Source organism: Acipenser ruthenus, chromosome 12, assembly GCF_902713425.1.
Source record: "Acipenser ruthenus chromosome 12, fAciRut3.2 maternal haplotype, whole genome shotgun sequence".
In the NCBI taxonomy this organism is placed as follows: Eukaryota; Metazoa; Chordata; class Actinopteri; order Acipenseriformes; family Acipenseridae; genus Acipenser; species Acipenser ruthenus.
The window spans coordinates 28,952,663-28,967,626 of record NC_081200.1 but is presented as its reverse complement, the minus strand read 5'-3'; the positions used below and the strand labels follow the sequence as shown (position 1 = coordinate 28,967,626).

Sequence of the window (14,964 nt, the reverse complement as noted above, 5' to 3'; positions counted from 1 at the left end):
ATTACGCTGTCAAAACAGTTTGTGGTCTAATTTGTTTCTATGGAATAAACTTTTCTCCATTCTGTTAGTAAGTGGCATTTAGGGTTTGATCATTGGCCTTGTATATTGTTTTCCTTTGTTTAGTTGAACTCTTCATACGTATAAGAGGCTTGGGAAGGCTAAGCCTCCCCAAAATAAATTGCCCAAACCCTCACAAGAAATTGTTGTGACCAACACAAAAAATATTTGTGAGAGAAGATTGATTTTTTTTTTCCTGCAAGCGTGAAAAGCAGCATATTTACCCTTTTCCTACTGCACAACTGCCAGACTGCTTGGCAGCTAGGATATCAAAATCAATACTGTAGTACAGATGATATAGGATTCATTTGGCATGTCAATGTCATTCGAGGAGACAATGCTTGGCAGGTTTCACGTCCATTCTTCCCGCCGATCTGAGCCCCCTATACCACTGCAGGAGGCAACCGACAAAAAATCTGAATCCTTTTTGCTCATTCCCTTGCCTGGAAAATCCTCTTAACAATTTCTACATTTATTCGAATTGTTGTTATCTACACAAACAGCTTGATCCGAATCTGATTTTACAGAACTTGTGGCAAAATATTTTCGTAGCATACTGTCCGTTTTCATGCACCACCATTTGAGAATTTGATAACTGTGACGCTACAGTCAGAACCTACTTCCTTCGACTGTTTGAATAAATGCCACCTTTCAGAACACTGCGTTGCCAGATTACGAATGTTCCTGAAGTTTTTTCTATAGATATTTTCAGTGAAAGCAGGGTCTTTTGAACTTCTGAAAAGGTGTCTACAAGGAAAGCAGAAAACTGCATCTGCCTGCTTACAGTACTCTAAATATGAAAATGTATTTTAATATTCTAATGAAAATGAATGGTTTTGCTTACCAAAGACAGTTTTTGGATACACAGGTAAACACGGCTGTGACGATCCTGTTGCAGTATCACCAAGGTCCAAAAATACAGGATTTAGCTGCATTTCAATGTCATTCGAGAAGCCAATGCTTGGCTGGTTTAATGTCCCTTCCTGCTGATCTGAGACCCATATGGATATGGAGGGGGGGAGGGGAGTAAAATATATATGTAGCATCCCTGAGTGGTTGAGGTCTGTTTTTGTGCTACAAATTATTTACAGTAAAAGTTCTCAAAAAGACACAAGAGAATGAATCCGGTTTACAGCTTTTATTTGTGTCCGTCAGGCCGACTATTTTTCAAACTCAACACAATGAATTAAACTTAGTATTCACACTCACTAGTAACAGAATAATAAAAAATGCAAGTCTTAATTATATATTATTTATATATATGTATAATGTGTGTGTACCTTACTATACATTGTTGGGTTCAATAAATGCAGGGGGGAAAGTATGGAATAGCCTCGCCAAGTGGAAGACTCACATGCTGCTTATGCGTTTTGTTTTATAATTCCGGTCTGGCGACTGCAAAGAATTATCCCAGGCAATACACAGCAATGTGTATTGCACTGCTTCAAAACAACGTGTTAGTCCCAAAAGAATAAACACAGTAGAACACACACAAAGACAGACACACAATCACAAGTCCAGAGTGAGTGCTAAAGTGCAAGTGGTGAAACAAAATGTATTCGTGTACAGTTGTGAAGTGTTGTCTGGGTTTGATGCTGGCCTTAAGCGACAGCTCCGGATCATGTTAGCCGTCTAACAAGAACAAACAAGTATAATTAGACAACCAAGCAAAACACTCACAGTACGTTTTATAGGTTTTACTTTAGTGGTTCGCACTTAAAAAAGGAACAGATCACCTAGCAACGTCCCCTTTGGTTTGCGTGTGCAACCGTTTCTCCTCCAATCCGCGGTTGCCACTTCGCTTCCCTTCTGGAGCGATGACTTGGTGTACTGTACCTTCGCCCCTTTTCTAGATGGCTGACTTCCACCTTTCCCTTGTAATGAAATGTCAGACCATCCAGTCCAAGGCACTCTGTTCCCTTTACACAGTGCCCTCACAGGTCAGGAGGGAGATTTATAACCAAGATTCATTCTTTCTCTGTCACACAGACCAACCGATCTTTGGTCTTTCCTGTAGAAATTGTACATATTCTCCCATTCAAGACAAATGCAACTATCACTGGAGAAGCTTGTTTGGATGCTGTAGCAAGCTTCCTTTTTAAACTTAACTGATTAAATTAGTGTTCTAACAATGAAACATAATTACTGCAGCATAAAAAGCCAAAACAATTGTAACCTTTAATCACACACCCCTTCTCTCACACAGTATGACTGAATCTTAGTCTGACAAGTAAAAATGCCACACGTTCCTAGAATGTAAACATTGCTTTGCTGAATGAAGCAGGAGGTAGTGTGAGCTATTTCATGCTTATACACGTCTAATTAATCAGGAGCCCCTATAAACTAGAACTTAAACCAAAAAGCTTGACCTTTTAGTTTCTGTAGTTTTACCTCAGAAATCTTCACCTGCTGTATCAAGCTACAGGAAGTAAATTAAGGACATGTCAAGGACTGCTTACAACATTCAGTTTAGTTCATTTAGCAGCACTACAGCATTCAAACCAAGTAAACAAAGATTGTATCCATCAGCAGCTATGGTTTGTTTTTTTAAAGGAAATCTAGCTCTTCTCATCTCTCCCCCATTATTGTGCAGAAGTGAAATCACCCATTAGCTTAAGAAACTCCTGGACAAGGTTCAAATTCTGCAGAGTCTGGCTTCTTTAGTAGCGCTTAGCGTTGGCAACATACATTTGATGCCTCAGGCTCCAAATTTGTATGGCTGAATGCCAAAAGGGGCCTCAATCTGTTCCACATGGCTGCTGTGGCACGGAAACCTGCTGCAGAACTTTTCATTCTCTGAGGCAATGGGAAGTACTGGCACGATTTTCAACCACATGCTCTGAAATTGCAATTAGGTCAATTTGGAAATCAAGCCATGTCCTAGTTAGGACCAGGACACTGACACACATAACAGAAATGGAAACTTCACAGACAACGACACAAACATTCAGGCAAGAGGAAAAATGGCCCTTTACATATGCTGTGGTTCTCAGAAACCATTACAGACCATTATTTTTCTGTTTGACTGTTCCTACCTGGCCAACACTGGCATGTGTAGTTCTCACCACGTTCCTCACACGTAGCATTGTTAAGACAGGGTTGTGATAGGCAGGGTGGAATGAGAATTTCACAGTGAAGGCCCGTGAAACCTGTGCCAGAACAAATGCAGCTGTATCTGTAAAATAAATCAGCTATCAATAAGAATTAAAAATAAGAGGAAATCATTACAATGTAAAACAAATCCTAAAATGTCAAATGCAGTCAATGTCTCAAAGTTATATTGAGATATTTTTGTTTAAGATGCCTTTCAGTTGCACCCTACAGTAACATTGAAAAGTTGTCTATTAAAATAGTGTGTCCAGTCTGTTTGCATGCAATGCTCTAGTGATTAGTGTTTCATAAATGTACCCATTTATTCCATCAATACACTGCCCTCCATTTTGGCATGGTTGACTTCTGCACTTCTCAACATTGATTTCACAGAAATCCCCCAGGAAACCAGGCACACATGTGCAGATGAAGCCATTCAGATAGTCCTGACAGGTCGCTCCGTTAAAGCACTGCTCTGACTGACATTCATCGATTTCCAGCTCACAGTTCCTACCTGAAAAAACAAAGTAAAGAAGGAGAAGAATTTGTGAAAAATCTCTTTGCACTAACACATTGTGTTGTTGTACCACCAGATGGCATGCTAAGATACTGACAGGAATTATTCAGTGTTATATTTGTAGTAATTTATTTTATGTATTTGTAGTTTATATTTATTTTGTTCACACCCTGCTATCTACAAAGATGTTCTTCAGGTCAAATGTTGATAAAAGTGTGTGCTTTTAATGTATTGTTTCATTAACTTACTTTCACACTGTGTCCTGAATTTTTAAAACTGACAGTGATTTGTGGTGACCTCTATCTGACTCTCATACCAATTGCAAAAGGACTACTGTGCCTGTCGTATATACAAGTCACCAGTCATCCTTAAAAAAACGTTTTGTCAATTGTTTATTGCTATTAGTTTGTCACACAGCTGTGTTGAGCTATGTGCTGTGCAGTCCTTTATCACTTTGCAAATAACCGTGTCAAAGCACAAGGCCATGCTTTATTTCCTGATCTGAGGCTGTTTGTTAACTGTAACAACTTCCATTGCTTTACTGCACTTTTTTCAGATTGTCTTTACAGGTGATATATTTAAAGGTGAAGCCTTTTGTTACCCATTTGGTCAGCATTAGACCATATACTTACAATCAACTCTCCTCCTGTTACCCTATGCCCCAGGGATGTGTTAGAAGTTTGGATGTCTTTCTTTAAAGATCCTTAAACTTGGCACTCAAGCAAGATGCCCTACAGGCATAATATCCCGTCACTAATCAGTAATTATCTAAATAAGAAGCCTTTCTAAATCTTGCATTTTATTTCAGACTTTTTTTAAGGAAATGCATGTTTGCTAACAAGTGCTGCTTTTAAAACTGCACATGTAAGATCCACATAGGGAATAGAAATGCACAACGAGAACTATGTATGGAATGATTTCATAAGCTGTACCCCCTTTCATTCTTAACAGATCCCCCCCAAAGACATACTCATGCACTTACCTGTGTACCCTGGCATGCAGGCGCAGACATACTTCCCAATCTTATTTAAACACGTTGCTCCATTTTGGCAAGGCTGAGATACACATTCGTTCACCTCGATGTCACAGTGTTTGCCTTGAAAGCCGGGCACACAGTAACAGGAGTAGTCATTGATTCCATCCCTGCACAGAGCTCTGTTCTGACAGGGGCTGGAGGCACATTCGTTCACATCAGCCTCACAGTGGGTACCCATGTAACCTTCCGGGCAGACACATCTATAATCAGCAGCTTCGACTTGGAAAGCCCCAGCCTGGCAGCTAGCTCCGCCCTCACAAAGGCTGTTGGCACACTGATGGACATATGCCTCACAAAGTTCTCCAGAAAAGCCAGGCGGACAATGACAGATAAGGTCGCTAGGATGCTCAATTTTTATACAAGTGACATTCTTTTGGCAAGAGTTGGGACTGCAAAGTTCACTGGATTTTTCACAGAATTTGTTCACAAAGGCGATTGGAACTGAGGGACAGTGGCAAATATATTCTGGGGTAACATCCTCGCAAGTAGCGTTGTTTTGACAAGGGCCAGATAGGCATCCGGTAACGGTCTCCACGCAAAATACACCTGCAATTTGGGAAAAGGATACAAGCTTTATTCTCCTAGATAAATTATTATTTTTGTGTTTACTTGTTTTACCTCAGAATTTTTCTATTGAGTGTTTAAATTTACAGAAGACATTATTCTAAGTGCTTACAAATTCTGGGTGTAGCGAAATCTTATAGAAACAGAAAAACTACATCTAGAATCATGGTAGTATGACCTGAAAGGTAAGAAAAAATGGTCTACAGAACCTGGAGTTCTGGATTTTACCCATAAAGTAGCATGGACTCTGCTGTATATATGGCTATGAGGGAATCAAAACGAATACTGGTCTGGTGTCAAGAACTGGAAACGTCTAATAAATAATATTGACCTATGCAGTGGCATTCACAGTTGAAGGTTAACTGCTTCAGTTAAGCTAAAGAGTGTATCTGCCACCTTGTGGCTCAGTGTAGTACTGTGACTTTGCAGCTCTGTAAAAGCATAGGTAACAATAAAACATTAGTTCAATTCTGGTGTAAAGCAGGGTACGGTACATGTATGGTAATGTGTGTGACGTTACAATTCATTACCATTCAAACCTACCCTATATAAATGAATGCCAATAAACCAACAAAAGCAGTTGGAACTGAAATCTAATCTCTTATGGAAAACCAATGTATACTTTCCTGCATTCCGTTTATAGCAAAATATGTCTATTTAACCATTTCATATTTCAAATATTATACTATATTTATTATATATTTCATCATAATGAAAAGCAATACCATGACCCCATCTACTAAAAACCTAACACAGTGCAAGTACTGTAGTTGCTGATGACAGGAACAGACATTGAAAGAAGAAAAGCTGTATTCATTGTTTAATCATCATGTGTGTTTTAAAATTCCTGTGAGTAGATTCATTACTCCTGAATACATGATAGGGTAAAATAATATGGATAGGGATACTGATAATTAGTTATTTTCAAATTGCCAAATTTCAAATTTTCAATGTATCTAACGTTGCAATTATCAATTTCAAAGTGTCAAATCAGAGATGACTACATCATGTACTGTATTTCTGTTTGAAATGCTCCAGATTTTCCAATGCTGTAGTCTGAGTGCCGGCAAACGTCAGTGTCTCTCAAAGCATCACATTGTGTTGTCATAGCAACCACTTGCATGGCTCCTTTCATGAATTCATACCATTTCCATGGAGACCATCAATAGACAGAAATCAGTCATTAAAGCATTCTGTTCTCTGTGAAAGCCATTCCACATGTTACAGCTATTACATTTAATAAATGAAATCAGACAAGCCTGCATTTCCTTAATCAGGGTGCTGAAAACAAAGTGTCCATCCTAATGATTCATTAATAAATACCTTCTACATGTTCTAATAACACTGTGTTGCTCTAGTGTGTTATTATTATTGTCTAATATTGTTTAACATTATTTATGTCATGTTATACATCAGATGTCAAAGGCATTTAGTCAAAAAGCATGAAGAATATTTTGTTCTTTCACCTTTGAATGATCTGTTTAAAATATGTTTTATTATGACTGTGTGTTTGCTTTATGATTGGTTGAGGTGTTTTGTATGTGATACACAGTCAGCTGAGCATATAGATAAAACACAATAAATAAAATAGGGTGTGCGGAAAAACTGTATAATACTGTATATGTATATTCAGATGATGCTATTATGGTAAAAGGTACCAAGATGTTTGCATTAGATCACTGTTTGCATTTATAATTTTATGCTGGTTACAGCCTGCAGTATCATAACAAATTCATAATATCAAATACAAATACATAATGTCATAATATCATAACAAATTCAGTAGTAAGAACAGTTGTATCAGATTTATGTTTATCTGCACACATTGCAGGGGTAAATATATACTCCAGCAAGGTTAAAAATACATAATTATCACTGACTCTGAACATATTCTGGGTTCATATAGCCAGTGACTTGGTTAAAACTGCATTCAAATACATAAGTGAATTAACTGTGTAGTCCAGGTATGCTGCAATATATTGCCTTTCAGTATTTACAGTATAACAAACTTTGGCTGATATTTTGTCCATCTCAGCAGGCAACATGACAACATGATGGTGTGTATAATGGCAGGTCATTCTTATTATGTCTATCAAGTCAAGGGGTCAACCTTTTGCTGCTCTCTCAAACTTTTTTTTGGCATGCAATAACTCAAGAGCAAAGTTGATGGAATGTGATCTACTTCTGTGTTCTAGACACCTCTTCATGTTGTGGGAGATTGTCCCAGGAGAGAGGTCAGACTGGACAAAAGGGAAATGGGAGATTGATTTAAAAAACATCAATAGAATGGGGTACACATTCTATGGACTAGTTTACAGATCACCCAAACAGTTAATGTTTTTCTTTTATAATAATACCAGACTAATATTTTAAGTCATGTAATATGCTCATTTATCCAACATTTTTAACATCCTTTTCTAAAAAAAAATAATAAATACAGAATCAAATCAACTTAGAAGAACATAATAACTCTTAATACATAATAGCTCCTAAATATGTCTGTACGCTAAGACAGAGCCAGATGCTGTACCGTGTACCAGCACTTCTTCTTAAGCATATATGCCTCCTACATCATGGTAATAAGAACAAGGCGGTATTATTGGGGCAGTAAGTTATGGTAGAGTAAAAAACACAATTGGGGTTTCCAACTGCAGCTTATATTTTAATTTCGGCATTAAATCGTTTCCATGGCCAGTCCTCAGGGATCAATAACAGTCCACTGTTCAACCAGGATCACAATATTTATTAAATGTTGCACTGTATTCAGGTGCACATAAAGCAGGATTCATGGTCTCTCAGACTTTTTATGGGTTAGTTATTTGTGCACAATAGCCTGTGTTTGCAGGCTTTTTCAGCATGTGTATCTTGTAACATATAAATGTTATCAATGATGATATAGATTTTTTTTTTGTCTGAAATACATCTGATATCTGAAATAACTTGAAATGTATTTTTTACTGTAAAAAAATGAAACCCTGTAAATATCTCTCCAGTTTGAGCTAGTATGTAACTGAATTACAATATTTTACAGTTTGTTTCCCCCTGAAAAACTGTATTTTTTAATATTTACAAATGATTTAGGTATCTTAAATATCAGTGATATTCTGATCCATATTTGAATGTTTTATTTTATGTTAATATATCTAGATAAGTGGATTGGGATTTCCGTGCATTTTCAAGATTAAAGAAATTAATTTTTTAATGAATGCTTACAATTCTGCATACGTAAGAAAGTTTACAAACGCGAGGAGGCCATTCAGCCCATCTTGCTCATTTGGTTGTTAGTAGCTTATTGATCTCAGAATCTCATCAAGCAGCTTCTTGAAGGATCCCAGGGTGTCAGCTTCAACAACATTACTGGGGAGTTGGTTCCAGACCCTCGCAATTCTCTGTGTGAAAAAAGTCTCTCCTATTTTCTGAATGCCCCTTTATCTAATCTCCATTTGTGACCCCTGGTCTTTTTTTCTTTTTTCTGGTCAAAAAAATCCCTTGGGTCAACATTCTCATTACCTTTGACATACTGTAAACTTTGACATGGTGATGAATATTTTGAGGTGATGACAACATACTGCTTTTTTCTACTATGGATTTTGTTTGATTACTGTAGTTGTTTAATAAAATGAAGCTATTACATAAATGAATAAAACAAAACTCTAATATACTTAATTTAAGAAGATGATTATATTTGCAATTATATTATATTATAAAGGCGTACCAAAAGTTGCTAATTGTCAATTAATTCCTGAACACTACTAATCTACGGGCCAGTTCCAAAAAGAGTTGTCAATTGTATCTGAACCTGTGTTGGATGATGATCATTTTTAGCTTGGCTTTGCTGGGTATTAAATCACCAAATGCTATTTTTCAGTAGAGGAACTGCTGCTGTGGCTGTTCCTTCAACAGTTCATATAGCAATGTGTGATGCCGTTTTTCTGTTTGTACTGTGTATGACACTCCCCTTGGAAAATCTAGCAGTAGGCTACCTTTCACTTTGACTTGTGACCAGGTCATGTGTCTTTTTTAAGTTTCTGGATTATAAAGACTACAATACTTAAGATATTGGCTTGACATTTGGCACATATTTTTATACCATGTTTTCCAAGCTCAAATTCAATCACGGGTGTTGCTCGAGAATAGTCAAAGAGTCAGAGGATATGGGTTGCTCATTCCTTACATTTATTAAATGTAATGGATGTAACATGTGGAGCAGCTTTCACACCTTACTGTTTGTGGTTTATAGCTGCTTTTGACTGCATACAAACTGCTTAGCAGTTGTCTTTTAGGGGGTTTGCGATGTAGTAGTAGTCCAGTCAGACACTGGGGATCATATAGTACTATCATGCTCCTTACAAATACGTCTTTAATTATGCCCATACTGTAAGCTATTAGACTATATTGCAGGGTCTTGTATAGACCACCTGACTTATTATGAGATGAAGCATAACACAATTAACTTCACCAGCACAATATGGGGAGTGTTCCTAATAAAGTTGCAGTTCACTATGATTTGGTTTCATTTTCCTTTTTGTCACACTGTCTGGCCGCCTGAAAGATAGAACACACAAAAGCTTGGTCTAAAGCTTGATCAATTCACATCTCTGTAGACTGTGACTTGATGGTCTTTGTACTGCATTTTAAAAATCAAACCATAACCATTACATTAGAATACTGTATATTACATAAGATAGAGTTGTCCACCAGACACAATATGCATCAATAAATAAATAAATATGTATTACTTGTCATGACACACGTGCATCAACATGTGAAATGAACAGAATAAGTAAGAGAAAAGCAATAGGCTAGTATTAATAAACTCTAATAATAAAGTAACAGACAAACTAGCGTTAATAAACTAACTGTCAAACTAAATTAACACAGCACCTCTACACACGTTAAAAAATGCAGAAGCATGGGCTCCCGAGTGGCGCATCCAGTAAAAGCACTCATGTAGAGTGCAGGATGCACCCTATAGTCTGGATGTCGCGAGTTCGAGTCCAGGCTATTCCTTTGCCGACCGAGGACGGGAGCTTCCAGGGGGCGGCTGACAGCACATGCTTCAGAGGACAGTGTTTGTTCGTCTTCGCCCTCCCGAGTCAGCACAGGGGTGGTAGCGGTGAGCTGAACATAATAAAATAATTGGCAATTCCAAATTGGGAGAAAATAATAAAAATAATTGGCAACGACTAAATTAAAAGAAATATATATATAAAAAATGCAGAAGCAGCTCTAGATTAATTATGAACACATGTTCAAGAGCAATATTCAAGACAAGTACACAATTATTTAACAGAATGGTGAAGCAACTCACGATACCGGGAAACACCAAATTGCTTAGTGACTTGTGTCTGATTCATGTTTTTTAAAGAGATCAAACCATTTCCAATTTTTGGTGTAGCAATGAGGAGCACTCGTGGAAATCACAAACGAAGCAATGATAAATGACTCTCTCTTACTCTCGCGATGATAAGATACATTTGAAGAGCTTGGATAAACCATTTTGAAGTTCCTGTTCTTTTTAGCCGGAGCATTTACAATGGTAAAAATCTGTTTCACCACAAGGGTATTCTCTTAAGCAAAGTGTTCTCTTAGGAAGTGTTCCTATACGCGAAGTCTACTTTATTATCTAAGTACTAAAAGCAAATGGGCAACCAAATTCATCAGACAAGCAGTTGGTTTAAAAAGAAATCACATTATGAATTCTACAATAGGTTTAACTGAACCAAATCCTACATTTTCCAAAGAGTCAAATTGGGAATTTCTGTGTACCAGTTTGAACTCAACAATGTTTTCAAAGCTTTTACCATTTTTAGATTTGCACCATTTTTTTTTCTAAACAGGAAAATGTCTCTTAAAATGTAGTGGAAAACAACAAGAATACTTGAAAGCCCTTTAATTATATTTCTCGAGCCCCCAGTGCATGCAGAGGCAGACAAACAATATGAAAGGTCTAATGCTCAGAAACAATTGGTCAGCTTTTATAATTACAGTTGGGCAAGGAATTCAGAACAAAAGAATGTGTTTGCTGAACCTGAAAAAGGGAGACGTTGACTACAATGTGAAGTCTAAAACAAAAATGTCAGTGTTGTTCATTGTAAACAGTGCATATAAAATGTAACTGCAGTAAAACAGTTTAGCACAGTAATAAAATGCATCAATCTGGCATAAACGTCACTACACACAATAAAGAGCTGTGGAAATAAGTTATGGGCATTCAGAATTCCTAACTTTTTACTTTTTTTCTAAGAGGAAGTAAAATGTATCTCCATCTCTCATCTACAGCTATGGGCAAAAGTTTTGATCACCTAGAATTTTAGGGTTGAGACATCATTTAAAAAAAAAACAAAACTATATGAACATAATTTAGATATTTTATTTAACATCATGTAATCAAAGAAACTACAAAATTATATTGCAGAAGTCTACCTGAATAGTATTGTATTGCATGTTAGATTTCGAAATGTCACATTTTTGACAGTTTTTCGTTAAGTATATGGAAAACTACAAAGCGGTATGCAATTCAATATGTTAACATAACATTATTCAGCAGGTTTCATTCGACTTTATGAAGCAAAATGTGTTAATTCTATAGGGTGATGGAAAACTTTTAGTTATAGCTGTTGAGTTGCCATGCTACTGTATGTCTGTGTAGCTTCTGCTTTATAATCATTCTTTACAGTGTATGAGTTTACCACTATGGTGATGTTACTAAGAAATGTATGATCAAGTTGCCATGTCCGAGGCAATGGAGAGAAACAATTGAGTCCTAAAGAAATAGATACTTTGTATCACATAATTAAAAAAAAACATTGGGTGATGCAAGCAGAAGCAAAGCTTTATATATTTTTTCTAATTGCTTTTTTACTGATAATACTATTGGTATGAACTAGAGGGAGCGACTATTATTTTCTGAATTTAAATATGTACAGGCATCTACGGACCATCAATCATCTCAGGTCCATCAATATAGTTCTTTTTCATGCATACACTGCAGACAGTACACACATGTCTCCTATATACTTATATACTGTCAAAAATTGAAACTTACATAAAGTTTCGTATATCAAAATATTCTTATCCAGATGTACTAAGCACAAAGTACATGTGTGACTGGAAAGTAGAAGGATGGAACTTATTTGAAAGCTGATTTTAATGGATCCATAACTTAGCAGGACAAATGATATAGTCCCTGGATGTGTATGAACTACGAGGTGACAGCTATGCTATGAACTTGAATAAAAGCTTGTTTTCCATTGCTGCAATATATTCAGAGCCATCTCAGCTTTTAAAATAATTCCTGCTGAACATTAACTGACCTTAGACCCATATATTTAGATCCATATACTAGTTAACCCAATGCATCCTAAATTCATGCCAGCTACAGAGTACAAAAGCAAATATAGATTACAAAAACACATTTACATTTGCCAACAAAACCTTTCACATGGATGCAATATTGAAAGATACATATGGTTAATACAGCTAATCTCTTTGGTAGTTAAAAACTAACCCTACAGTAGGTAGTTTTTATAATCCAAACCAGAACATAGAACCCTACTCTTGAGTATGTAAGTCAAAGATAAATTGTCAGAGAAGAACACCATTTTTACAGCAAGTAGCTCAAAGTTTCATTTATTACTTTCACCCTCTTTCTTTATATGATGTTTGCAATCATTCTCAGTGATTCTTAACAATAACTTAGATACTAGGTTTCTGTTTTGATAAGTCTGTGTAAAGCTGCTTTCATCTGAGTCCAGGAGCTGCAATAGATATTGGATACATATGGTAGATCTTCCAAAGACCATCCTGTGAGTGACTCAAGCTTTCTTTTGTTTTGCTGGTGCTTACGAATATAAAGACATCTCGGCTTATCTAGCTTACATAACACATATTTATAGCAAGCAACTAGAACTTAATAGCAGCTCCTGGACTCATGGGCAAACAAAAACACAGACTTATATTAAAAAAATAATAATAATCAAATCAAATAATTGCAATAAAAGACTGCAAACTTCAGTAAGAAATACATCACTCTTTAACAGTATAAATCCAGCAAGAAACCAGTCAGAGCAATAAAGTAATTGTTCCGTCCTACTTGTCCCACAGTTTATCTTGCTACTTCTTTTGATAATTAATGTCCAAGACACATTTCAAGAGAATGGGATGCAGTGGGATGCAGCAGACTGTAGATATGTGTGCCAGTTCTTGAGAGAGTTGCAATGTGCTTGGTTTTATACCACCTTCACAACACTCCCAGATAAAGCATGGGAACCCCCACTTGATGTACATTGATATCAGTGCATTTTGTGATAGTCAAAATATGTTATTTGTTTGTTATACTGTACTAGCACAGCCCTTAAAGCTCCCAATGTATACCCTGAATAAATCCATTGCAAAAGAATGACACATTTTCAGACCCCTATGTATGTTTGACCCCTATGTATGTTGATATATATATATTTATATCTCTCAATCTACATTTACTGTATTTAAATCAATATCTATTATTTAAGATGTGTTGTGTATGGTATAAAACCATGACCATGAGAAAATATATCCATACTGTTTAAGAAAAGGTAATGTCATGGTCCTAATATATTCAGTGGCATTAGCAATCATTTCTAAAAGCAGAGTAGGTATAATATGCCCACAGAAACATAATACTTTTCTATAGACATCTGGCCATACTGTATTCAGAAAACCATAGCACACCTGCAATACATACAACTTTAATGGAGTGCTAATCCTACAATAAGATGGATATTATTTATATTTACAAACCATGTCTGTTTATAATACACTGAACTCTTCTCATAATCATTCTTATATTTGTGTTTATTGTTACTGTTGATTGTCCATTGTTTAAATTTGCAACAACAGAAGGTGACCCAGATTGAGAATAATGTTAAATCTCCTATTGAATGGCAGCTGCTGTCTGAGCTCTGGCTTATTGATATTCAGATTAAACAGCCTCAAATCACACACACATGCTGTCAGTCTAGAGATGCAATCTGCCTGTCTGATCATTGCAACCATGTTTAAGAAGCTCTGCCTTCTCTCAGTTTCCCCAGCTGAGACCTTTTTTTGTGGGAATAGCTTTTTTCTAGCTGTCCTGATGCAATAACTGTTATAACTGTCACAAACCCTTTTGTCTTGCCCTGAAGAACAGATAATGTACATCATTTCAATAATCATATAACAATCAAAACAACCAAAATCTAAAAAGTAAAGGTGCTCCAACTCTGTGCTTTCTTAAACATGGATATACAACATGTGGTTGAAATGTTAATAGAGCAGCACATGATGAGCAAATCATATTTGAATATGTTTCAATCACAGCAAGTACTGATAATATACGCTATCAGAAATATGTCAAACAATGGATATCTACAAGTGGAGAGTCTGCAAACATTCATTCAGTGATTGTCAAAATGCCAGCAAAAAGGAGTGCAGTAAAACTTACTTCCAATGCTGATGAGACTCAGAAGAATGAGGTTGGTGACGAATGATAATTTGAATCGGGAAGATTTTGAAAAAGCCATATTTATAATGAGAAATCATCCTGTGAACTGTCTGCTGGCCATGTTGTAACTGCTCTCTTGTGCCTTTCACAACATCAGGTACACAGAGCCTGGTGCTTCCAAGGCACAGGATTCACAAGATGCCACTTGTGTGCTTCCACAGGGCTCTTTCTGTGCTA

At 36.5% G+C, this 14,964-nt stretch overlaps 1 protein-coding gene across 10 annotated transcripts in view; it reads right to left on the bottom strand.

Moving 5' to 3' along the window:
• The window catches only part of LOC117416437 (protein crumbs homolog 1-like), a 37,849-nt gene extending 22,896 nt beyond the window's left edge, over window positions 1–14,953 (bottom strand). For all 10 annotated transcript variants that reach the window (XR_009330751.1, XR_009330748.1, XR_009330750.1 and 7 more), the window contains exons 1-4: window positions 14,728–14,953; window positions 4,647–5,246; window positions 3,466–3,661; window positions 3,093–3,232 (exon numbers count right to left, since the gene is read on the bottom strand). Coding sequence is in view for 5 of the 10 variants with exons in the window: in XM_034027493.3 (XP_033883384.3) it covers window positions 3,093–3,232; window positions 3,466–3,661; window positions 4,647–5,246; window positions 14,728–14,806 (1,015 nt within the window). In the remaining 5 variants the exon portion in view is untranslated. The remainder of the gene's footprint in view (window positions 1–3,092; window positions 3,233–3,465; window positions 3,662–4,646; window positions 5,247–14,727) is intronic.
• Between the last annotated feature and the right edge of the window lie 11 nt (window positions 14,954–14,964).